This window comes from Bufo bufo, chromosome 6 (genome assembly GCF_905171765.1).
Source record: "Bufo bufo chromosome 6, aBufBuf1.1, whole genome shotgun sequence".
NCBI classification, from domain to species: Eukaryota; Metazoa; Chordata; class Amphibia; order Anura; family Bufonidae; genus Bufo; species Bufo bufo.
Genome location: NC_053394.1, coordinates 405,421,557 through 405,448,612, shown reverse-complemented (window position 1 = coordinate 405,448,612; position 27,056 = coordinate 405,421,557). Strand labels below are relative to the sequence as shown.

At 44.8% G+C, this 27,056-nt stretch overlaps 1 protein-coding gene and 1 long non-coding RNA gene across 2 annotated transcripts; both read left to right on the top strand.

The window, feature by feature from the left end:
- The first annotated feature begins 5,379 nt into the window (after positions 1 to 5,379).
- Positions 5,380 to 10,171, top strand: LOC121004579. Its single transcript, XR_005779775.1, has 3 exons — positions 5,380 to 5,434; positions 9,756 to 9,899; positions 10,029 to 10,171. It is a non-coding gene; the product is annotated as an uncharacterized LOC121004579 (long non-coding RNA).
- Positions 10,172 to 10,969: 798 nt separating this feature from the next.
- Positions 10,970 to 25,253, top strand: LOC121004281 (gastrula zinc finger protein XlCGF26.1-like; the record flags this gene model as incomplete). The annotated part of the gene is made up of 4 exons (XM_040436442.1): positions 10,970 to 10,996; positions 12,995 to 13,093; positions 13,647 to 13,749; positions 23,755 to 25,253. Coding segments are annotated over exons 1-4 (1,728 nt in total), but the record flags the coding sequence as incomplete, so codon positions are not given.
- Positions 25,254 to 27,056: the final 1,803 nt, after the last annotated feature.

The following is a 27,056-nucleotide window of genomic DNA, read 5'->3' as shown; positions in this document are numbered from 1 at the left end:
AGGGCAGCATTATTTTGAAGGCGCACTGAGAAGGGCAGCACTACTGTGAAGGGACACTAAGGAGGGCAGCACTACTGTGAAGAGACACTAAGGAGAGCAGCACTACTGTGAAGAGACACTAAGGAGAGCAGCACTACTGTGAAGAGACACTAAGGAGAGCAGCACTACTGTGAAGAGACACTAAGGAGGGCAGCACTACTGTGAAGAGACACTAAGGAGGGCAGCACTACTGTGAAGAGACACTAAGGAGAGCAGCACTACTGTGAAGAGACACTAAGGAGGGCAGCACTACTGTGAAGAGACACTAAGGAGGGCAGCACTACTGTGAAGAGAAACTAAGGAGGGCAGCACTACTTTAAAGGGGCACTGAGAAGGGCAGAACTACTGTGAAGGGGCACTAAGGAGGGCAGCACTACTGTGAAGGGACACTAAGGAGGGCAGCACTACTGTGAAGGGGCACTGAGAAGGGCAGAACTACTGTGAAAGGGCACTGAGAAGGGCAGAACTACTGTGAAGGGGCACTGAGAAGGGCAGAACTACTGTGAAGGGGCACTGAGAAGGGCAGAACTACTGTGAAGGGGCACTGAGAAGGGCAGAACTACTGTGAAGGGGCACTGAGAAGGGCAGAACTACTGTGAAGGGGCACTGAGAAGGGCAGAACTACTGTGAAGGGGCACTGAGAAGGGCAGAACTACTGTGAAGGGGCACTGAGAAGGGCAGAACTACTGTGAAGGGGCACTGAGAAGGGCAGAACTACTGTGAAGGGGCACTGAGAAGGGCAGAACTACTGTGAAGGGGCACTGAGAAGGGCAGAACTACTGTGAAGGGGCACTGAGAAGGGCAGAACTACTGTGAAGGGGCACTGAGAAGGGCAGAACTACTGTGAAGGGGCACTGAGAAGGGCAGAACTACTGTGAAGGGGCACTGAGAAGGGCAGAACTACTGTGAAGGGGCACTGAGAAGGGCAGAACTACTGTGAAGGGGCACTGAGAAGGGCAGAACTACTGTGAAGGGGCACTGAGAAGGGCAGAACTACTGTGAAGGGGCACTGAGAAGGGCAGAACTACTGTGAAGGGGCACTGAGAAGGGCAGAACTACTGTGAAGGGGCACTGAGAAGGGCAGAACTACTGTGAAGGGGCACTGAGAAGGGCAGAACTACTGTGAAGGGGCACTGAGAAGGGCAGAACTACTGTGAAGGGGCACTGAGAAGGGCAGAACTACTGTGAAGGGGCACTGAGAAGGGCAGAACTACTGTGAAGGGGCACTGAGAAGGGCAGAACTACTGTGAAGGGGCACTGAGAAGGGCAGAACTACTGTGAAGGGGCACTGAGAAGGGCAGAACTACTGTGAAGGGGCACTGAGAAGGGCAGAACTACTGTGAAGGGGCACTGAGAAGGGCAGAACTACTGTGAAGGGGCACTGAGAAGGGCAGAACTACTGTGAAGGGGCACTGAGAAGGGCAGAACTACTGTGAAGGGGCACTGAGAAGGGCAGAACTACTGTGAAGGGGCACTGAGAAGGGCAGAACTACTGTGAAGGGGCACTGAGAAGGGCAGAACTACTGTGAAGGGGCACTGAGAAGGGCAGAACTACTGTGAAGGGGCACTGAGAAGGGCAGAACTACTGTGAAGGGGCACTGAGAAGGGCAGAACTACTGTGAAGGGGCACTGAGAAGGGCAGAACTACTGTGAAGGGGCACTGAGAAGGGCAGAACTACTGTGAAGGGGCACTGAGAAGGGCAGAACTACTGTGAAGGGGCACTGAGAAGGGCAGAACTACTGTGAAGGGGCACTGAGAAGGGCAGAACTACTGTGAAGGGGCACTGAGAAGGGCAGAACTACTGTGAAGGGGCACTGAGAAGGGCAGAACTACTGTGAAGGGGCACTGAGAAGGGCAGAACTACTGTGAAGGGGCACTGAGAAGGGCAGAACTACTGTGAAGGGGCACTGAGAAGGGCAGAACTACTGTGAAGGGGCACTGAGAAGGGCAGAACTACTGTGAAGGGGCACTGAGAAGGGCAGAACTACTGTGAAGGGGCACTGAGAAGGGCAGAACTACTGTGAAGGGGCACTGAGAAGGGCAGAACTACTGTGAAGGGGCACTGAGAAGGGCAGAACTACTGTGAAGGGGCACTGAGAAGGGCAGAACTACTGTGAAGGGGCACTGAGAAGGGCAGAACTACTGTGAAGGGGCACTGAGAAGGGCAGAACTACTGTGAAGGGGCACTGAGAAGGGCAGAACTACTGTGAAGGGGCACTGAGAAGGGCAGAACTACTGTGAAGGGGCACTGAGAAGGGCAGAACTACTGTGAAGGGGCACTGAGAAGGGCAGAACTACTGTGAAGGGGCACTGAGAAGGGCAGAACTACTGTGAAGGGGCACTGAGAAGGGCAGAACTACTGTGAAGGGGCACTGAGAAGGGCAGAACTACTGTGAAGGGGCACTGAGAAGGGCAGAACTACTGTGAAGGGGCACTGAGAAGGGCAGAACTACTGTGAAGGGGCACTGAGAAGGGCAGAACTACTGTGAAGGGGCACTGAGAAGGGCAGAACTACTGTGAAGGGGCACTGAGAAGGGCAGAACTACTGTGAAGGGGCACTGAGAAGGGCAGAACTACTGTGAAGGGGCACTGAGAAGGGCAGAACTACTGTGAAGGGGCACTGAGAAGGGCAGAACTACTGTGAAGGGGCACTGAGAAGGGCAGAACTACTGTGAAGGGGCACTGAGAAGGGCAGAACTACTGTGAAGGGGCACTGAGAAGGGCAGAACTACTGTGAAGGGGCACTGAGAAGGGCAGAACTACTGTGAAGGGGCACTGAGAAGGGCAGAACTACTGTGAAGGGGCACTGAGAAGGGCAGAACTACTGTGAAGGGGCACTGAGAAGGGCAGAACTACTGTGAAGGGGCACTGAGAAGGGCAGAACTACTGTGAAGGGGCACTGAGAAGGGCAGAACTACTGTGAAGGGGCACTGAGAAGGGCAGAACTACTGTGAAGGGGCACTGAGAAGGGCAGAACTACTGTGAAGGGGCACTGAGAAGGGCAGAACTACTGTGAAGGGGCACTGAGAAGGGCAGAACTACTGTGAAGGGGCACTGAGAAGGGCAGAACTACTGTGAAGGGGCACTGAGAAGGGCAGAACTACTGTGAAGGGGCACTGAGAAGGGCAGAACTACTGTGAAGGGGCACTGAGAAGGGCAGAACTACTGTGAAGGGGCACTGAGAAGGGCAGAACTACTGTGAAGGGGCACTGAGAAGGGCAGAACTACTGTGAAGGGGCACTGAGAAGGGCAGAACTACCGTGAAGGGGCACTGAGAAGGGCAGAACTACCGTGAAGGGGCACTGAGAAGGGCAGAACTACTGTGAAGGGGCACTGAGAAGGGCAGAACTACCGTGAAGGGGCACTGAGAAGGGCAGAACTACCGTGAAGGGGCACTGAGAAGGGCAGAACTACCGTGAAGGGGCACTGAGAAGGGCAGAACTACTGTGAAGGGGCACTGAGAAGGGCAGAACTACCGTAAAGGGTACTACGGAGGCAGAACTGCTATGAAGAGGTCCTAAGGGGGGGGGGGGGGCAGCACTACTGTATCAGGGCATAAAGTCGACTGGCAGGACTGGATGTGTACAGATAGTCGGCCAGGTTCACATCACCATTTTATTTTCCATTTTTCTGATTCTTCAAAAGTGCAAAAAAAATTCATTGTTTTAGACAGAAGAAAAAGACCTTAAAAAAGGGAACCTGTCACCAGGATTTAGTGCATAGAGCTGGGGACATGGGCTGCTAGATGGCCGCTAGCACATCCGCAATACCCAGTCCCCATAGCTCTGTGTGCTTTTATTGTGTTAAAAAAGCGTTTTGATCCATATGCAAATGAACCTGATATGAGTCCTGTGTCCGGAGAGGAGTCAAATTTTCTGAGCGCAGCACCGCCCCGCGTCCTCCGAATCTTCTCCTTGCTGGCTGACGTCACAGAGCTGGAGCGCCGAAATATCGATTAATAACCTCACTGATAGCGGCCGAGGTGTGTAAGTGCGGGGATTTCTCCGCCTGGAGCTCCTACTCCATACTGAATACATCCAGAGGTTTTGAATATTTAGGTGGAGATTTACTGGTGTAAAGTAGAACTGGTTTTGTTGCCCATAGCAACCAATCACAATTCACCTTTCATTTTTCACAGCTCCTTTGGAAAATGAAATGTGGAATCTGATTGGTTGCTATGGGCAACAAAGCCAGTTCTACTTTACACCAGTTTGATACACCCCTGTATGTTTAATAGCCTCAAGACGATCTGTATTTGGGGTAAATCTTGAGATCCTAGCTGATAGGATGAGAGCAGTCTGAGCTCTGGATCTATGATGTCATCTACCAGATTACAGCTTTATGCTAACATCACCGCTGCTACCTGTAATTGTCTATATCGTCATATGGAGGTGTAACAGGCTTTGTCCTGAAATCTGGAGGAGCTGCCTTCACTAGATATTCAGCAACTACACTTTATTATCTCCTCTGATGTCTCCTCTTATTATCTCCATTAATTGTATTTTCCATGGGATTTTGTAGGATTTTACATCGTTTCATCTTCTTTCCTTTCAGGTTCCTACAATATAGGATCCGCTCAGTGGATATCTTCTATATAAGATCCTTCTCCTGATTGACCCGTCAAGGATGGATAGAGACAGGGACAAGATGGCGGAGAGTATAATAAATCTCACCCTAGAGATCCTCTTCCGGCTTACTGGAGAGGTGAGAGATTCTGATGATGTCACATTACATCATCTTATCTATGTTACTAACAGATGGACATGACTGGAGAGGTGAGGGACTCTGGAGATGTATGGAGTGATATTTATTACTGTGTCTCTCCATAACCAGGACTACACAGTAGTGAAGAAGACCTCTAGTGGGCGCTGTCAGGACCCTGTGCCTGAAGGATGGGGAAGAACCCTGAGCCCAATCATGGGGTCTCCACCTCACCCCCTGATACATGAGGAAATCAATAGAGAGAAGATCCTAGAACTCACCAACAAGATGATTGAGCTGCTGACTGGAGAGGTGACACTGCTGGGAATGCTGGGACATTATACAGGAATGCTATGAAGGGATCTGGGTGATGACTGTGCCATTGTGTTGTCAGGTTCCTATAAGGTGTCTGGATGTCACCGTCTATTTCTCCATGGAGGAGTGGGAGTATTTAAAATGGCACAAGGATCTGTACAAGGACGTCATGGAGGATCATCGGCCCCTCACATCACCAGGTAATAGACATGACTAAATACACACGTCCTCTCATTATCTGTATGTAAGGAATGAATTCAGTCACTGGATGTGTTTCCTACAGTTAAGGAAGAGAGAAGAACACCGGAGAGATGTCCCAGTCCTCTTCTTCCTCAGGATGGTTCAGAAGAACATCACAATGTCCCACAGGATGATCAGGTAGATGGAGATAAGGTCTCATGAATTGTCTCCTATGATCTGTAGCAGGCTGTGAAGATCTTGTGTTCAGTCTTGTTTTATCCACCAGTATTATATGTTTTGTCCTTATATAATGAGAAAGGTGGAGATGGCATGTTGAATCAAATAATGAAACTGATATGGATCCCCTGTGTCTTGAACAGATTTAACTATGGTCATGGTCAATTCATTAGAAGAGTTCAATAGGGGCCTGGATGCATTTCTGGAGTGTAATAATATTACAGATTATAGTTATTAGATATCCGGAGAGATCAGGGATCCGGGAAGGCTTCCCCCCCCTCCCCCCTAAAATGAGCAAAATTGGCTTCTACTTGACAGAATAAATTTTGCCTCCCTTTGGATGAACTTGCAGGATAACAGGCTGAACTCGATGGATAGATGTATTTTCAGCCTAATAAACTATAGGGGAGATTTATCAAACTGGTGTAAAGTAGAAATAGCTTAGTTGCCTATAGGAACCTGAAGAGCTGTGAAAAATGAAAGCTGGAATCTGGTTGCTATGGGCAACTAAGCCAGTTCTACTTTACACCAGTTTGATAAATCCCCCACTATGTTACTATACAGGTATCTAGACACTGCTGCAGGGGAACCACCAGTCTGCTACCACTTTAAGTAGTTTCTGTATAAGTGACTGCTGATTCATTGGGGGGTCAAGAGACGGTGGAGCAGCAAGAGATCAGGCACAACCATAGTCAGGGGCTAGCCAAGGTAAAATATGTGCAATGTTAGCCCAGCGGTCCATGCCGGCGCTGCTGCCCCTACTCACGGGCGCCAGACTCCCTCCTTCCCTCCTTCTGCCAAGCACCATATGAAAAAAGGGTAGATAAATCTAAAATGTCCAGAGCGTTCTTAAAATTTGTAGCAATTGGAAGGTCCCTAGAAAATGAGAGTGAGTTAAAGGGGTATTCCCATCTCATTGATCCTATTTTAATTTGTTATAGAAGTGTCTATGAGCATTTTAGTAATTATGTTCCTTTAGCAAATAAAGTAACACAGACGACCAGACCTATTTACTCCCAAAATTAATATGGCAAATATACTGATCCCCTGGGGGACAGAGGGGTAAATCTCAACATTTAATATAGGTAATTCTAAAATAAGTGGACACTAGAGGATGGGCCTCTGTAACAAACAACATGAAAACAGCCCTAGGGGCTTAGACTGAACATACACAAACAGTATGGGAAAGATGGTATAAATAAACAAGGGGTAGATGTAGACCAGAGGTTCTCTCAGGCGTTGTTGAGGATAGAGACGGACCTGTGATGGTGGATCACCATACTGGAAGGTACCAGGCGTATGTGCCCCTTTGCGTTGTTGGGTAACAGGGCGGTTTAACCCTAGAAAACCCTAAGTGAGGGACAGGGGCTAGTACGCCCTACCTATCTACATGAGGAACTTGCCCCGCAAGGGGCGTCCCCGTCCGGATGCCTGACCCTGTAAGGGCGGAATCCCTAATAAACCCTATGAGGGTGAGAAGAACTGAGAGAACCCCTGGTCTACATCTACACCTGGGTGAGAACGTTCTTGTTTATTTATACCATCTTTCCAATACTGTTTGTGTATGTTCAGTCTAGGCCCCTAGGGCTGTTTTCATGTTTGTTACAGAGGCCCATCCCTCACTTAGTTTTATTATTAGTATATATTATTTTAGAATTACCTATATTAAATGTTAAGTTTTATCCCTCTGTCCCCCAGGGAATCAGTACATTTGTCCTTTAGGAAATCCCTACCTATCTTGGAAAAAATCTTTCAATCCTACCCCACTGTTGTCTTCTGGTATCCACTAGATACGGCCACCACTTGTGTGCCGCATGAGTGGAAGAACACATTTTATTCCCCCGGCCGGGCCACACATCGCTGTCTTGAACATGCACGCCGCCACACACGCGCACTGGTGACTTCTTCTTGGCTGAGTATAGTGCAGAGACGCGCATGCTCTGTATGCAGCGCAGCTCTGTACTATGCTCGGTCAGGAAGAACTCACCATGGCGCATGCGCGGCGGCGTGCACATTCAAGACAGTGATGCCCTGCCGGGACAAGCCTTCAATAAAGCTCACTAAGTCCGCCCAGCCTCTCAAGCCGGAAACCAGGAAGTGAACAGCGCAGCTCGCAGCAGGTGAGTATGAAATTGCTAGATGGGACAACTCCTTTAATTACATGAGTAAGGATGTAGAGAGAATAAGTTACATTAAAAGAAGAGAATTTTTTTTTTATAATGCAATAAAGTATATTCATAAAATTAAACAATGCTGTGTTAAATAATTACTATATTCAAGTGCCTCATTTACCCCAAACGGGGCTAGAGTGTTAAAACGGAAGATCCAAAACATCTTCTTCCTACAGAGCTGTGAATATGAGTGAGGTATCCAGTCAATGGGTGTGAGTCTCAGGAGGCTAGTGTTGCCCGCATGGACATTGGAGAAGTCCTAATTACTAGAGCTGCAATTCTTGTGGTGTTTCAGTTTGATGGTTTCTCCTGTGTTAGTAATTGTTACCTCATCAATTTCGTGGGGAATGGTGTCACAGCATTTGCAGCGTCTGGAACCACATTGAAATGAGCTCTTTTTATCTAGATGATCTTCCCTTCTCCCACGACAATGGCCGGACGAGGGGGTAACTCTCTTAGAGCCATTTTGTACATGATGGTGCTAGAAGGTTTTTAAGGGTATGTGCTCCGCGAAAGGTGATGCTGGGCTGGTTTGGAAGGTCTCCGCCTATAATTGGGTCGTTGCGTAAAATAGACCAATGTTTCTGTTAGACTCGTTCTGAGTTATATCTAGTGATAAAACTAAAACCATATAATCCTGTATCTTTTACAGGGGCTTGGGGTTTTAGGCAGTCTATTTGACTTTCCTTCATAATTTTATCTACTGAACCTGAAAGACCAGATGGATAACTCCTTCTTTTTTTTTTTGGGAATCTTTTCTGCATATCCTTTTAACTGTTCTTTTCAAGTATTGTCCTCTGAGCAGTTCCTCCTTACTCGCTTCATCTGACCGTAGGGAATGTTCCGTTTCCATTTATGGAAATGACAAGTATTAAAATCGAAATAACTATTCGCATCAATGTTCTTAAAATGTGTGCTCGTAATGATACGATTTTCTTGTTAGTTGATAGGTTGAGATCTAAAAACACAGCTGACGTAGAATCAATGTGAGCTGTACACGTCAGATTCCATTTATGTGAATTTAGTTTCTTAATAAGTACTTCAAGGGATTTTCTATTTCCTTGCCAGATGAAAATGATCTCATCTATGTATCGTTTATAAAACTTAATGTTTGGGTTTTCAAGGAGACCTTCATCTCTTCCAAAGGCTCCCATAAACAGATTGGCATAAGATGGGGCAAATTTAGTCCCCATAGCTGTTCCCACATTTTTGCAAATAGAATTCGCCCCTATATTGAAAGTAATTGTGATTAACACCTTCCTGACTGCTCACTGGCTATATAAGTCCTATCAGCACATTCCCCATGCAGATAGCACATATATCAACAGGCTAGGCAGCCCTTTAATCTCAGCGCTGATCATCGCTGGGATTAAAGCTCCTGCTTCTGCAATCTAGCAGGAGCAGGTCGGGTCCTGGCTGACAGACACAGCGGGGACCCTGAGGAGAAGACTGGAGCGATTAATTACCGCTTCTGCCTTCTCCTGTGCCGGCAGGAGAGCGCTGCACGAGTGCAGGGGGAGAGCAGGAAGCGGCAAGCCTCTTCCTCTGTTAGTCACGTGACCGCCGTGGGTGTCTGGGACAGGGGCAGGAGCAGAGCTGCAGGGTCTGAAGAAACCCTGAACAGCTCTGCCTGTGTGTAATGCCCCCACAGGGGGCTGTTTTCCCCTGTAACTGGAGCTCCTATGGATGCCCCAGTTACAGTGGGAGGACAAAAAGTAAAAAAATAAAAGTCAGTGTCCTCCAGAGGTCTATTAATGACCTCCTGGGGGACATATTATATAATATGTAACAAAAATAGCCTCAAGATGATCTGTATTTGGGGTAAATCTTGAGATCCCAGCTGATAAGAGGATGGTAGTCTGAGCTCTGAATCTATGACATCATCTACCAAATTACAGCTTTAAACGGACATCACCGCTGCTTCCTGTAATTGTGTATCACGTCATGTGAAGGGGAACATGCTTTGTCCTGAAACCTGGAGGAGCTGCCTTGACTAGATATTCAGCATCTACACTTTATTATCTCCTCCGACGTCTCCTCTTATCTCCAGTAATTGTATTTTACATGGGATTTTGTAGGATTTTACATCGTCTCCTCTTATTTCTATTCAGGTTCCTAAAATACAGGATCCGCTCAGTGGAGATCTTCTATATAAGATCCTTCTCCTGATTGACCCGTCAAGGATGGATTGGGACAAGATGGCAGAGAGTATAATAAATCTCACCCTAGAGATCATCTTCCGGCTTACTGGAGAGGTGAGAGATTCTGATGATGTCACATTACATCATCTTATCTATGTTACTAACAGATGGACATGACTGGAGAGGTCAGGGACTCTGGAGATGTATGGAGTGATATTTATTACTGTGTCTCTTCATAACCAGGACTACACAGTAGTGAAGAAGATCTCTAGTGAGCACTGTCAGACCCCCGTGTCTGAAGGATGGGGAAGAACCCTGAGCCCAATCACAGAGCCTCCACCTCACCCCCTGATACATGAGGAGATCAATAGAGAGAAGATCCTAGAACTCACCAAGAAGATGATTGAGCTGCTGACTGGGGAGGTGACACTGCTGGGAATGCTGGGACATTATACAGGAACGCTATGAAGGGATCTGGGTGATAACTGTATCATTGTGTTGTCAGGTTCCTATAAGGTGTCAGGATGTCGGCGTCTATTTCTCCATGGAGGAGTGGGAGTATTTAGAAGGACACAAAAATCTGTACAAGGACGTCATGATGAATGATCACCGGCCCCTCACACCACCAGGTAATAGACATGACTAAATACACACGTCCTCTCATCTGTATGTAAGGAATGAATTCAGTCACTGGATGTGTTTCCTACAGTTAAGGAAAAGAGAAGAACACAGGAGAGATGTCCCAGTCTTCTTCTTCCACATGGTTCAGAGGAACATCACAGTGTCCTACAGGATGATCAGGTAGATGGAGATAAGGTCTCATGAAATGTCCCCTATGATTTGTAGAAGGCTGTGAAGATCTTGTGTTCAGTATTGTTTTACCCACCAGTATTATGTTTTGTTGTTGTATAATGAGAAAGGTGGAGAATGGAGGATTATGCAACGGGCCCACTTGCCACGCCTGTGGTGTCCCTTGCCCCTTGGGAGGTTTCTACGAAATATGTCCCCTAATCGTGACGCCAGTTGCAGTTAAGCAATGAGGACTTGAAGTCCCCTTTGAGGATGGTAGTGTTGGTACCCAGACTAGGATTGCCAGAGTGGTGCAGGGATGGCATATGGTCTTTGTAATGTTATATACACGTGTTACTGTGCTCCTACCTGATTATCTTTGGATCCCAGACGTGATGTGGTCAGAAGCAGTGCAAAAAGGGGTAGGTGAACTTGGATGATAAATAGGTAGAATAAATTGAGTCCAGACTTGTAGTAACGTTGAACAGTTGGTTTTACTTGGCATAAATGGTGATCCAAACAGTTTCCAAACGGTATCTTGGTCATCAGTAGGTATTTGCATAATCTGGCAGGCAATTACTTCTCTGCAACTATCTAGCTCTGCTATGCTAGCTGGTGTAAATAGAACTCTCCCTCTTCTGCTGGAACTTAGTTTAGCTGTCTGGAGTCTGTCTCTTACTGTAATCCTAGGAACTTCTTGTCCTGGCTTTGGAGTACCTCAAGCTCACTTATGGGTGTGCACAACCTCCATTGATAAGACTGGTGTAGGACTAACAGAACCTGTCCAGACAGGACCAGGCCTGCTGCCTTCCCCTAGCAGGGGTTAAGTCAGACAAACTCCTCACACAACCTCTCCCCATGATGGGGTAGGGTAGACTGACTTGCTCACTAACTAAACTCCTCCTTCTCTAGAGAGGGCTGGAATGGAACTAGGAGGTTCCTCTCCAGGGAAAGTAACCTTGCCAATGTTGCATCTGCTGGTAGACCAGGCAATTACATGAAGATAAGATAAATATGCACATTATGAGAAGATGACATGAAGCACATTAGGTGATATAAATTAGCACATAGGAGAAAGTAGCAAGGCGCCAAAAGGAATGGTAATGGCACTCTGGGACATTACAATTATAGCTGACCATAAACATTTTATGTTGTCTGAATCTTCACAATTTTCTGGCTGTGGAGACTGCTAGTTGGAATAAAGAACCAACATGTTGGATCAAATAATGAAACAAAGTGGATGTAAATCCCCTGTGTCTTGAACAGATTTAACTTGGGGCCATTCCTAAGGTGTCATGTAAGTTGACCCCCCCTCGGTCTTCACTCTTCAACCTCCATGGGGATGGTGAACTCATTAGAAGAGTTCAATAGAGGCCTGGGTGCATTTCTGGAGTGTAATAACATTACAGGTTATAATTATTAGATCTCCAGACAGTTCGTTGATCCAGTGATCTGGTAAGGTTTTTTTTCCCCCCTAAAATGAGGAAAATTGGCTTCTACCTTACAGAATTTATTTTGCCTCCCTCTGAATAAACTTGCAGGATAACAATCTGAACTGGATGGACAGATGTCTTTTCAGCCTTATAAACTATTGATTAGATTTGTTAAACTGGTGTACAGAAGAGACTGACTTAGTTGCCCATAGCAACCAATCAGATTCCACCTTTCATTTTCCAAAGTAGCTGTGAAAAATGAAAGCTGGATTCTGATTGGTTGCTATGGGTCACTAAGCCAGTTCTACTTTACACCAGTTTGATAAATCTCCCCCTACGTTACTATATAAGTATCTAGACACTGATACAGGGCAACCACCAGTCTGCGACCACTTGAAATAGTTTCTGTATAAGTGACTGCTGATCTATGGGAGTCAAGAGAAAGTGGAGCAACAAGAGATTAGGCAGAACCATAGTCAGGGGTAGGCCAAGGTCAGGACAGGCAAAATATGTGCAATGTTAACCCAGCGTTCCGTGCCGGTGCTGCTGCCCTTACCTGCGGGCACAGGCGCCGGGCTCCCTCCTGCTGCCATGCGCCGTGCTGACAAGCGCGGGCAGCAGGTAGCTTAACTGTTCTATCTGCGCTCCATGCCAGAGCTTACTTCTTGCTTTGTTTGTTAGGTGCATGCATGGGCGTGTCTCTCCTTCCTTGTGAGGCAGCACGTACACTCCCTCTATCTCCCCAGCCTATTACTGGGTTGCAGGAAGTATTTTAAGGCACTTCCTGCCCCAGGAAGGCGCCTGAGCAATCTTGGTCACTAGCGTGTCTAGTTCCTTGTTTGAAGGTGTTTTGAAGTTCTGCTTTTCTGTGCACCAGACCTTGATTCATCTGACTTTTCTTGTTTGCCGCATGCCCCTGACTTTGGACTTCAATTACCGAATTGCTTCGATTACGGATTGCTTGATCGCTGCCTGCCCTGACTACAGACTTCCTTACTACGTCATTCCCCTCGGTGCTTCACACTGGTATCTCTGACGCCCAGGTCAGCTGCTACTGACTCGGGGACTGTTCTGAAGTTGTACCTGGTGACTACTCTAACAGCCCAAGCCTATCCTCACCTTCAGAGGCTCTAGTGAAGACCACTTGTCAATTTGTCACGCCCCTCCAGGGTATAGTTGCTCAGTGGCACAGTGGGTCCACACCCACTGTCATAACATGCAATCCGATAAACTGTCCAAAGTCAAGGCAGGCAGCTCAGGGTCAGAATGTCCCAGCAGGAAAGGGTCAAATCCAGACGTCGGTACACAGGACAACAGATCAGACAAACAAGCTAATGGCACAACTTTGCAGGAAACTATTGTACTAGAACCTATTGCTCAGGTACCTTCCCATTGGTGGGAGAGATTAGGATGAGAGATGGCACTGGAGCCCTGAACCAATGAAGAGGGTGAGCAGGGCGGCAGGTGTTCCCACCAGCAGGAGAGGGGCAGCTGTAAGCATGGACTGCCGCCATAACAGATAGCTGCTGTCATTTCATCGCTGGTTGTCTACAAAATTAATAATTTTTTTCTGGTCACGTAAAACATTCCACACGACTTTTCCATCCGTCTGATGACTTTTACAATATTTCTTTTACAGCTTGTGAATTCGGGTGAAGATCTGAACAGTATTAAGGCTACAGAGACAGATGTGAGGGGTGGTGAGCAGAGTAGAGAGGACATTCCTACAGATAACCGTCCAGGTGAGTAGTGACCACTAAATAAAGCAGAGAAGACTCACAGATTCTACTCAGTCACTGGATACTGATTCCTCATTCCACTGTCAGGTACTTGGGGCAGTTTTTGGGAGCACATACTGTATGACAGGTTCCCTTTACTAGCACACAGTTATTACTACTACATGGGGTCCTGCAGTGTTGATCAGAACTTTGAGTTTATCACCTATTTTTCTAACTTCGATGAACCTTCCTCCAGCAGTACTTAGAGGCTTCACTTACACTTCTGAATTTTTGGGAATAGGGAAGAGCCTTATGGCAGAGCCATCACCGGGGCAGGATAAACAAGGGGAATAAAGATCCACCGCTGATCATTAGCAGCTGCCTGTCTGTCAGTAAAGATCTCACATGTCCTGGTGTAATCACAGAAAACAATTCCCAGTGGTCAGTGACACTTGCTGTGCTGTTCTGCTCCCTCCATCCCCTTGCTAAAGACTGCCACGCCATGTGACATGCAGTGCTGGGTTGACGTGACAACATATAGAATTATTGTATGTACAGAGCAGTTTATAGCTGAGCTTTTCTATATTTGCCGTACACCATGTGCTACTGAAATCCTAGACATAAATTCTAAACCCAGTGATGTCCCAGTGATGGTTTCTCACCCAAACAGCCACATATAGACTACATCTAGTAGACCAAATAATAATTCTTGTATATTGCATTGCATGAAAACTTAAAGGGCTTGTGACACTGCACAGGCTCGGACTGGAGCACATGGGATCAGGTAAATCCCCCAGTGGTCCCCTGACAAAGATTGGACCCCAGTTCCCCAACACAGCTTCTCAACCAGCCTATGTCCATAAAAAATGGGGTTGATTATTAAACAGACTTCCCAGTTTATTATTATGGATACATCAGGTGTTAAGATGACTTCTACGTACAAATGCAGGCCAGCCAGCATCCTCTTTCTCCAGACACCCACCTTCTCATTGGTGGAAGTTGCTGCATGGACCCCTATAATCATATTGAATGTCCTACTGCTATTTGCCGCTATGTGAGCAAGTAGTATTTGCATGTAGCTGTAGAGTGGGCCCCTAGAATTAATTTTACTGGTGGGCCCTAATCACCCCAGTCCGACATTGACACTGCATAGCGCTAGCTGATAGCTGGAGGTCCAACCACTGGGACCCTACTTAAAAGAATGTGGGTCGTACTTGTGCTCTGCCTCTCCATTCATGAGAATGCTGGAGATGGCGCTCAGCTGTCTCTGACGCTCCCATAGAGAATTAGTGGAGTTGAGGTGCCACTCCATCAGAATGGGAGAATAGGGCCCCATTCTCGTGATTGGCGGAGGTCTCAGCAATCGGACACCCAGAAGTATTTGGTGCGAGAAAATTAAGTTTTTCAAGAATTGTGAGACTGTATAAGGCGCCAAGTACAGAAGCTTTCCGGAAGAAATAGGGAGGTGAAGCTCTATCAAGAGAGAAATGGCATCACATTGGGTAAATGTCCTTGCCTTGTGTGCTAGAATGTGACTAGTCTTGAGCGAATCTAAGTCCACGAATTTGATCCGAATTTCAGGAAAATTTAGATTTGCTGCGAAGCCAAATTTCCTCATGCTTCGGTAGTGAATCGATTTTTCTCTGGAATAGTATAAAAAAACAAAAAAAAATCATACTTGCCTCAACCATTTGTTTGCGACGGGCCCGCCGTCGCCATATTGATTGAAGATCTTGCAGAAAATCCCGTGCGCGGTGACATATGATGTCACCACGGCAGCCGATGTGGTGACGTCATCAAAGGCCGCACAAGATTTTGCGTTAGATCTTGTGTCGCAAGCAAATGGATGAGGCAAGTATGATTTTACTTACTTTTATTTTATACCTAATTATTGTTATGCGATCATGTATGAATGTCGCATCTGAGGGCTACAATGATGTCTATGCACCCACTACTTATGTAGAAGTGCACTGTGTGACAAAGTAATTTTGTCACAAGCAAATTTTTTTTGTAAAATTCAGCGAAGCAGCCAAATCGAATTTTGTGGAATACTCATCTCTAAATGTGACCACAGGGTTAGACAACCTGTCAAGAAGCTATTTTTCTCTGGTCTTCTCCGCAGTGGCACCCCTGAGATTAGCTCCACCAGGGACAGCTCCTCTGTCAGGGAGGTAAAATTGTATTACCCTCCTCCTTCTCCTCAGTATTTTTTCTGTCCCTGTGCCAGACAGACGCATGAAGAGGTTAGGGTTGGGCTTGCTCTGCCTTATGTAAAGAGGCCCTTTCACCACTCCTGTCATGCCTGTTTTAATATCTTCATGCGTTCCCCATGTAATAATAATTCGGGAAAATCTATTCTTATACCTCTTATGTTATGCCATTCCTTTATTATTTCTACTATAAGTTATGAATGAATTGCTGTTAGCCTTCAGTAAGGGTACGGAGGGGTAGTAACAAGTTTGGGGTGTTACCTGCACAGACTAACTCTATCCAATCAGTGCTGCCATTTTCAGACTGCAGGTACCCCCCCCCCCCCCCTTCCAACTAGTTACCACCCCTCTGTACCCTTACTGAAGGCTAATGGCAATTAATTCATAACTTCTAGTAGAAATAATAAAGGAATGGCACCATGGAAACTGAGGGTTATTCTAGATCGGTTCAGGATACCATGTTTGGTGGTGTGAGCGAATTAATGGAGTAACTGTCACGGGGTGAGTATTACAGAGCACACCGGGATGGAGAATGGGACACAGATCCAGAAGACTTCATTTTATCACAGGTAAATCACTCCACAGAATACAGACTAGCACCAACTCACGCGGCTTACTCCGAAACAACCGTGAATAAATCCGGGGGCGCCACCCGGTACTCTGACGCCAGCAATTCAACCCCCCAATCGTCCTGGGTACTCTGTTACTTGAAGGATGGCTCCTCTCGGCCAAGGATGGATGGCAGACTATCCCCAGTCTCTACTCTCTTCTTGTGGCACCAAGTCGTGGCCTCAGCTTTAGGTCCTCGTCCATCCAAAGCTCCCTGTACACTACAACAACCCCCAACCTCCTCTTCTCTTAATTCCCCCCTGGCTAATGAGCCTAGGGCAGGCAAGGGGCGTGAATAATTACCAGCCCCCAACCTCCACTCTGCTGACTAGTCCAGCACCTTACAGTAGATTCATAGGCAAGAGGTGAAGAGCCCATGCTTCCCCACCTCCTCTGCATTCCAAGGGTCCCATCTCCCGACCCGTCTGTCCAATATTTATTTATTATGATGGAGGCACGAGGCCAGGAAAGTAAGAAGGAGGTAATACATTGTCACATTAACCCACACTGGAGAACAGTGTTTCCCAGAGGTTGAGTGGCATCAGGGTTTTAAGCAGATTCAGCCGAATTTGTTTAAAAAGGCAGAAAGAAACTCAGGCCTAATGAATTTAGTTAAGAGGGTTCTCTGGCTAAAATTGTGGAAGAGGGGTTTGATCTGTTCTGTTACGTTCCATGGTAAATATGTATTTGGCCCAGATTTACTTTCTATTCTTGAAAAAGCATCAGATAAGATACAGGGCTTTCAAGAGGAAAAAAGGCAAAAAAAAAGTAAACTTTCATATAGATCAAGATATCAATTCCTGTCCAGATAAAAAAAAAAAGGCAAATCTGGAATATGCAGCTACAGGAAATTAGGGAAAAATAAGGCCTTTCACCTTAATCTGAACCAGCCCTTTTCATCCAAATGATGCCAGAAAAGTGGGGAGAAGATTGATTGGGTTTCGTCAGGCAATGGGAAAAGCTCAGACAGTAGATGGATTCTAAATATTTTCCAAGAAGGATACAAAATAAAATTCCAATCAAACCCACCAGAGAGATTCAGACTAACCACACTCTCCTTTCCACAGCTTCAAAAAAGACTAATGGCACTATTCAAGAGGTCCCTACAAGCGAACACTAAAACGGACACTACTCATCCCTTATCGCATGATAATAAGTCTAAAGTATCTAAACAGGTTCATTGTTTACAGACGTTTCAAGATAGTGTCTATAAAGACAGCCGTATTCCTGATGGTGTCAGGAGAAAGCATGGTAACTATAGACCTGAAAGACGCATACTTTCACATTCCCATACATCAAGATTACTGGAGATTTCAGAAGTTTGCAATACAGGAGGGCATGGAGATAATGCATTCCAGTTGGGATATTATGAACACCCTAATTACTTACAAAAAATAATGGCAGTAGTATTGGAAGCCTTAAGGCTTCAGGAGCTGATGATGGTTTCTTATCTGAACAATTTTTTTGATAATAGAATCCAGGAAGAAAAATTTCCAGTCACAAATTCAACTAGTGTTGTCAATGCTAAAAGAGCTTGGATGGTTAGTAAATACACAGAAATCTGTACTATCAAAGAGCAAAACATTTCTGAGACTAGTATTAGATTCATCAGTACAAAGAACTTTTTTTTACCTCCAGAAAAGGTAGAAAACTTGAACATGGATATGAAAATTTCAGGAAAAAAAAGGATTTCAACAGTAAGGTAAGCAATGAAATTATTGGTTAATGTGACTGCATGTATACCTGCGGTTCCCTGGGCACAGTACTTCAAGACCATTGGGACAAGAACTTGACACATCTAGATTGGATAATTTATATTCCCCAGGAGGTGAAAACATTTAAAGAGAGAGAACTTGGAGGTAGAAATTCCTTGGAACCAGTGATAGCAATAACTACACATTCCAGTGTAAAGGGATGGGGAGCATATGTAGGATTAGTTTCCTTTCAGGGAACCTGGAGCAGGGCAATGAAGTTGGTATTGTCAAACTGCAAAGAACTCAAGGCAATATGGAAGTCTTTGACGGTAGCAGCCTCAGCTTGAAAGAAAGGTCACATGTCAGAAAATATTCAGACAACATGACAGTAGTATCATACATCCAACAACTGGGAGGAACAAGGAAGGAGCATATTCTCAAATTGGCAAACAAAATATTTCTCTGGGCAGAGAAACATCTGTCAGCTTTGACGGCGGCATATCTGAAGGGTTCAGCAAATGTTTGGGTGGATTCTCTGAGCCGCAATTCAACTAGGCCTTGATTGTTAAATTGAGGAGAATAAGCTGCCTAGTTCTACTGTTATTGGGTTGTCCACCTTGTTAAATAGATGTCTGGAAACAACTAGTGGTGCATGGCTTCATAGAGGCAGCAGCAGGCAGTCAGCACGGATTGGGGAAAAATGCCATACTAGTGTGGGAATTTTTCAACAAGTTGCTTGAGGACCCTCAGCGTGGCTGTATATAGGATCTGTGGGCTGAAGGTGAATGTTGGCACTATGGCCTTGCGTCAACACATCTAGCAACACCATAAAGGAAAAACCGTGGTGCTAATATAGTGGTACCCCCTGACGCATCTCTCGCACCCCTTCGGCCGCAGTCAAGGCTTCACCACCTCAGCAGAAGGGAGCTCTGTTTCCTTCCCATCATCTACTGGTACTGATGCTCCTCTCCTCGTCACCTGTTTCACCAGCAATCAATCACCGAGGCGATTGCAAAGAGACAAAAGTATATGTGCACTCATCCAATGGCACAGAAGCTGAATGTGCTCCTGGCCAAGTTGCTGATACTACAGTCCATGTGGTTGACTCTGCACATTTCTAAAAACTGATTGCTTGGGGTGAGCCAAGGAGCAGAGTCCCCAGCCATTACTACTTTTCAAAAAAAGTACCAGCCCTTCATACGTACGTACAGCGAAAGGTGGGCCAGTCCTTCAGCCTATCAGTGTCCAGGACAATTTATGTCCATTGGAACATAACTATTGGGTAAATGTGGTTGCTGCCCAGCCAGACCAGCAACTTGGTAAGGTGATGGCAACGCTGCCTCCATGTTCTCATGCTGTGATTCTGGCGCAAATGTCCTCCTTTGCCTCCACTGTAGGTACATTTCTGAGTGGTCCTTTAGCATACCACCTTTGCAGAGCACGGCAGTATTACTCTGTTCTGCACCTGGCCATCCTGGGCGAATGTAGTCACACCAGGGAGGAACTTCTTTGCATCCTTCATCAAGAAATTGAATCCTGGCTTTCTCCTTGCCAACTGAAGATCGGAACCATGGTCTCCGATAATGGCAAGAATATTCTGTTAGCGCTGTGTAATTGAGTGCTGACCCATGCGCCCTGCATGGCGTGTGACTTAAATCTGGTTGTAACCCAGTTCCTGAAGTCTTCCACCTGACTGCAAGAAGTCTTGAAAATGGCAAGGAAACTGTCCATGCACTTCAGTCGCTCTTAATGTGCAAAACACGCCCTCTTTAAGCTGCAAAAGCAGAATGGTGTTCCGCAGCATATGTTACGTTTCCACATATTGGAATTCTACCTTACACATGTTGGACCAACTATATGAGCAGAGGAAGGCTGTGAACGATTTCTTGATGATGCAGGTGGACTGTGGTTCTCCGCTGTGTAACTTTGACGTTGGCAAATGGCAGCTCATGCGTGACACCTGTCGTTTGCTTAAGCCCTTTGAGGAGGCCACTTTATTTGTCAGTCGCCAGGACTACAGGATGAATGATGTCATTCCACTCCTTCATGTCTTGGAGCAAATGCTGAAAATCTGGCTGGCCAGGGGAAAGGAGACGTTGCGCTTACATCTTACGGCCAGACCTAATTTTGTCCCTATAGGGCCTTTAGGATGCTGAACAAAAACTTAACATATGGTCAATTGACCAAAAATTCCTTTTTAGGGGTCCTATTGTTTATATTAAAACTACAAACTTTATTATTGAATAATTAAAATACTACTTGGAGAAAACAATACTATTGAGTGGTTTAAAACTATTAGGAGACAGCTGAGCGCTAGGATATGTTCACTGTCTATCTGAAGTGGTCTCTGTTACTAGGCTATACACTCTGTTTAAAGGGTAGGTGGTCTACCAAATACTAGATACTGTGGATCTACTAGAAAGATTATGGCACTACTCCTCAAATAGGTTGTGTAATAGCGCCGCAGCTTACTATGTGTCAGACTTTATGGTATGGCCCCTGATGGTGAATCAGTGATGTCCTGCTGGACACTTGTAAATGGAAAATTCCTATTATTGATGGGTTGGATATGCTCCTAATTCCCTATATTTCAAGCATCCATCATTCATTCACACCGTCTAACACACAGTGCTGCTATTCCACTAGACACACACTATCTAGATAGCCAAACAGTGTTCGCGACTCTACAAGGTATAATTTGTAGCCCTATTGCGGTATCCTGCCTAAAACGCAATAACTATCACTACCCCACCCGACATGTTTTGCCGCGATGCGGCTTCGTCAGTGTAGTTGGGGTAAATCTGGGTAAAGGAGACGTTGCACTTACGTTTTACGGCCACCTGAGTCCTGCAGGGGCTAAACTGGTGTAGGAGGAGGATGAGAACATTAACACCCAGTAATTGTATACAGAAATGGATGGTTTATCTGCCCAAGCGACAGGAGAGGAAGAGGAGGAGCTAAAGAGCGATGAGGAAGACCAGGCCGGTGACCCCAACAGATCGTGGCAGTATGCAGTAGAGATGGAGGCAGGAAGTCCCTCCGATTCCCTTGTGCAAATGATCAGATGCATGCTGAGTTGCTTGCGTAATGACAGCCGCATTATCACTATTCGGCAGAGGGATGACCACTGGCTTTCCAGTAGTCTTGCTACCAGGCTAAAATGGGGGCCTTTCTTCCACCTTCTGAGAAGGATGATAAACTCAACTACTATCAAGTCGCTGTCTAGGTGCGCCATCACGCATCCTCACAAAGGTCTGACCAGGGTACCCTCTGCGCTCATGCTCCACTGCCATGATTGCTGAAGGAAGGGGGGGGGGGGGGCAAGACCAAAAACATAGATAAAAAGGCAACCAAAAGCTCAATTTCCAGGAGGATTAAGTAAACTATTGCCCTGGCTTTATCAATGGATAAAGAAATTCTGCAGGAATTGAGTGTACACTCCACAACAGTCATGGCAGCTTCTTGGGCAGAGAAGTGCCTCAGTGGAACAAATATGCAAAGCAGCATCCTGGAAAAAGACCGGCAGTAGTCAGTCCCTAATCTTAGTATATTTTGGTATTTCTCAGGGTTGCTGTCCTGGAAATGACTAGGAAAAAGTGTTCTTTCATTAACTGGTAATTGTTTTTTCTGAAAATCGTAAAGATGACAACCATAATTTTCCTTCCCAAGAGAAAAAAAATAATTAAGATAAATGTATATTTATTAATATAGATTTATTATTGATATAAATTATAGATTAATATATATTTTTGCTAGTGATTTTGTTATACATTTGCTTGAGTATTTTTGAGTGAAATATATGCAATGTGTTGCACTATAATTTTTTATAATCCTGCTTTGGTTCTTAGTAAATCACTGAGGAGAAAGAGGAGGGAAAAATGAATCTCTAAGTGTTTCCAGCCCCTGGCAGAGGCAGAGCTAATATCAGGGGTGCCTTCATGGAGACTTCCTGGAAAACCAGTTACCAGGAAGTACAATTACACTTTTAACTGCACGCTTTGTCATGGTAAAGGAAACTTTGAATGGACTGCGAAAAGTGTCTTTTTATTTTTTATTTTTATAAAACTCACTGTAAAGTTTAACGGCATAGATCAAACTTCATTTGAACTTCAACCTGACTACATTCAAGAAGCCTAAAAACACCAATAGTAATGTTTTGGGAGTGCTTTACAGCTGCTGAACCAGAGATAGTCCGATATCCCCCCCCCGAGGACATGTTGAACAGTGAAAGATTTTTATACCAAGGTTTTCAAATGTTAATGACCTATGCCAGCACCATAGATCAACTGGGTACATTGAGTCCAGGAGGCCAGAATGAGGGCTTTTCTTCTACTCACTTCATAGGACAACAATTATAACTTGGATTCATGGATCTTTACAACAGGCATGCTCAACCTGCGGCCCTCCAGCTGTTGCAAAACTACAACTCCCAGCATGCCTGAACAGCCGACAGGTATTGGCCTACAGCAGGGCATTCTGGGAGTTGTAGTTTTACAACATCTGGAGGGCCGCAGGTTGAGCATGCCTGTTGTAAAGATCCATGAATCCAAGTTATAATTGTTGTCCTATGTAGTGAGTAGAAGAAAAGCCCTCATTCTGGCCTCCTGGACTCAATGTACCCAGTTGATCTATGGTGCTGGCATAGGTCATTAGCACTTGAAAACCGAATTCTGCAGCCTTGGTATAAAAACCTTTCACTGTTCAACATGTCATTGGGGGGGGGGGGGGGGCTCTATATGAGATGCGACCCAGGTGTAGGAAATGCTGAGTGGTATAGTGCGGCCTAAAATGTTTCTTATGTGTGTCACGGTGCTCCTACCTGGATACAGCTGGACCCAGGCTTTGAATCAGAAGCAATAAAAAAGGGAGGAATAGTTGGGGGATTTGAAAGAAAGATTGAGTACAGAGCTTGTATTTAGTTGAACAGCAACTTTACTTTAATAAACGTTCAGAAACAGTCTTCAAACTTTAGCTTGGTGCCAGCAGGCTTTAGCATTAAAACTGGCAGGCAAACTCAACTCTGCTATATCTGCTTCTCTCTGGCTCTGCTGTACTGACAGGCTGACTGTATAACTCAGCTTCTTCTGTCTGCTGCACTTTCCTTTCTGTGGTCTGTCTCTAAATTACACCAGGGCACTTTCCTCCTGGCTCCTGAGGCTTCAAGCTTTGGCCACCATGGCCAGCAGAGATTGAGGTGCTGTGGCTGGCATGGGCATGTCCATGTCATAAACAGTTGCAAAGAAATATTATCATTGCACCATATAAAGGACCTGGAAGTAAATACATAAGATGACACTGTGTTAGCCCATTAAAGACAGTAGCAAGGTGCAGAAGTGGTAACACCACACTGGGGTGTTACAGATGATGCAGTATAAAGTACATCTTCTGAAGAAATACATGAACATGTAAAAAAAAATTATGGATGGATTTTTCTATAGGAACTGTTATATAGATATCAATATACTGTTAAGGTTATATTATTAAAAAATAATAAAAATCTGTTTTATTTTTGGCAGATGACTGTACCAGGAGCTCAGTGGAACATCTGATATCTTCAGATTTTAAGACAGATAATTATGGTATAAAGCAAGATATATATGAAGCGCATGCTATTATCCCAGATGAATCCCCAGCCTTTCATAGGAAAGATCTATCATCTGATCCTTTGGTTCAAGTCCACTCTAATGATTTATTACGGACCATTAGGCAAAATAACTGTCACAGAAGTAGTGTTCAACATCAAAGAACTCACACAGGAAGGAAGCAATTTGCATGTTCAGAATGTGGGAAAAGTTTTAAAACAAAATCTGATTTTGTTAATCATGAGAGAAGACACACAGGGGTAAAGCCATTTTCATGTTTAGAATGTGGGAAAAGTTTTAAGTACAAATCCAAACTTGTTATACATGGAAGAATTCACACAGGGGAGAAGCCATTTTCTTGTTCAGAATGTGGAAAGGGTTTTAAAAATAAATCTGAACTTGTTATACATGAAAGAATTCACACAGGTGAGAAACCATTTTCATGTTCAGAATGTGGAAAATCTTTCAACCAGAAGGCAAATCTTGTTACACATGAGAAAATTCACACAGGGGAGAAGCCATTTTCATGTTCAGAATGTGGGAAATGTTTTATAGATAAATTAAAACTTAATAAACATCATAAAATTCACACAGGGGGGAAGCTATTTTCATGTTCAGAATGTGGGAAATTTTTCAACCGTAACTCAATTCTTATTAAACATCAGAGAATTCACACAGGGAAGAAGCCATTTTCATGTTCAGAAAGTGAAAAATGTTTAATAGGTAAATCTGATCTTGTCAATCATGAGAGTCATACGGGGGAAAAGCCATTTTCATGTTCAGAATGTGGAGAGTGTTTTAACTATAAATCACATCTTTTTAGACATCAAAGAATACACACAGGGATGAAGCCATTTTTATGTTTAGAATGTGGGAAAAATTTTAACGATAAATCACATCTTTTTAGGCATCAGAGAGTTCACACAGGGGAAAAGCCATTTTCATGTTCAGAATGTGGGAAATGTTTTATAGATAAATCAAAACTTGATAGACATCATAAAATTCACACGGGGGAGAAGCCATTTTCATGTTCAGAATGTGGGAAATCTTTCAACCGTAACTCAAATCTTGTTACACATCAGAGAATTCACACAGGGGAGAAGCCATTTTTATGTTTAGAATGTGGAAAAATTTTTTACGATAAATCACATCTTTTTAGGCATCAGAGAGTTCACACAGGGGAAAAGCCATTTTCATGTTCAGAATGTGGGAAATGTTTTATAGATAAATCAAAACTTGATAGACATCATAAAATTCACACGGGGGAGAAGTCATTTTCATGTTCAGAATGTGGGAAATCTTTCAACCGTAACTCAAATCTTGTTACACATCAGAGAATTCACACAGGGGAGAAGCCATATTCATGTACAGAATGTGGGAAATCGTTCAACCGTAAATCAGTTCTTGTTATACATCAGAGAATTCACACAAGGGAGAAGCCATTTTCATAATCAGCATGTGGGAAATGTTTTAGACCCTTTTCACACTAGCGGCAGGCTGTTCCGGCGGGTGAACAACCTGTCTGATCTGTGCTGCCGCTAGTGAAGGCGTTCCCCCGGTAGTCAATGGGGCCGGTGCGGTAGTCCAGGGGCACGCGTTCACTAGCGGCCGGACGTATCCGACAGTCTGGTCACCCGCCGGAACAGCCTGCCGGAGATCCTTGCTTTACTCAGAAATCAACTCTTGTTCACCATTCTGATATGCAGTATGTGGAAACTAAAAGTTGGCTGAACATCAAAGAACCTGCACCGAAAAACATCATTTTTCCATAGCTTTATGTCACTATGATTCCATTACATAAAGGTCCCACAGAGGCACACAGCATTATCAGTCATGATAATCCACCACTTCCTATATCCAGGATGCACGATCTTTCTCTCACACGGAGCGTGATTCCAGCAAGGGACATGCTTATGTTAATAAGAGCCCTTAAGGCCTCTTTCAGACGAATGATATAGATTGTGTCCAGATCTGTACCGGAAAAAACTGATGGTTTTGCAAACAAGTGCAGTCAGTTAGGTCTGCGATTGTGTTCAGTGGTTAATATTTTTTTTTTTTTATACGGATGCTATCAGTTTTTGTGGAAAAAAAAAAGAATAACAATCGACATCTGCTAGCAACCATCAGTGAAAAACGCATTGCAACTGGATGTATTGCGTTTTTCATGGGAGCCCCATTCATGTTTATGGGACCAGGGCAGTGTGAAAAATGCAGCTTATAGAACCTGCTGCGATTTTCACGTAACACAGAGATGATGCGTGAAAAACAACGCTCATATACACAGACCCATGGAAATAACTCAGGATTCAATGTGGGTGCAATGCGTTCAATTCACGCTTTGCACCCGTACGGAAAACTCGTTTATGTGAAAGGGACCTAAAGGGAATCTGTCAGCTAATCTAACTATATATAACCCAAGCTCAGGTTATATAGTGCTGCCTAACGCAATGAAAAACATACCATTGTTCGTTTTATGTGTACTTTTGAAGTGCAGAAAAGGACACATTTTGGAAATCTAGTATGTCTGTAGTAACTGTTTTGTGCAGTAATGTTTACACTTTTTTAACCACTACCCGACTGCCCATTGACTATAAACGTTCCGGCTTAATCTCTGAATGGATGCTCTGGAACATCCATTCAGAGATTGCAGCTGCTCAGCTGGGGGCCCGCTGTCAGTGACATCAGGACTCCCCAGAGAGAAGCCAGGGACCGTTTCTGTGTGTCCCTGCCTTCTAGATCGCTGCATACACAGCGCTAAATGAGCATTGTGTATACAGATCAGGAAGCACGATGGTCTTCTTGCTCCGGCCCGGGTGGTCATGTGGCCGTGGAAGTGCAGGAGTTACCGGGTCTTCCATAGACCATGATCAGCCCGGCAGTGAGGCTGTACAGCATAGTATACTGCTGTAAAGCTTCTCTGGGAGGTTGTATTCCCCCTATAACTACTATGTCAGCTTCAGTTACAGTAGAAATCAATAGTAAAAAAAAAAAAATGAATGCTAAATGTCCCCCAGAAGTCTTGTATGACCAAAGTGGGAAATAAAAAATAAAAAAGTTTTTGTAAAAAAAAAAATACATGTAAAAAAAATATCACGTGATCTTTACCATCAGTTGAACAGTGTAAAAAAAAAATAATAATAAGTAAAAATGATGCCCAAAACAGCTATAAAGGACATATGGTGAATGTTAATTAATAAGTATAATATAATAAGGTATCACTATCTTTCTTAAAGGGT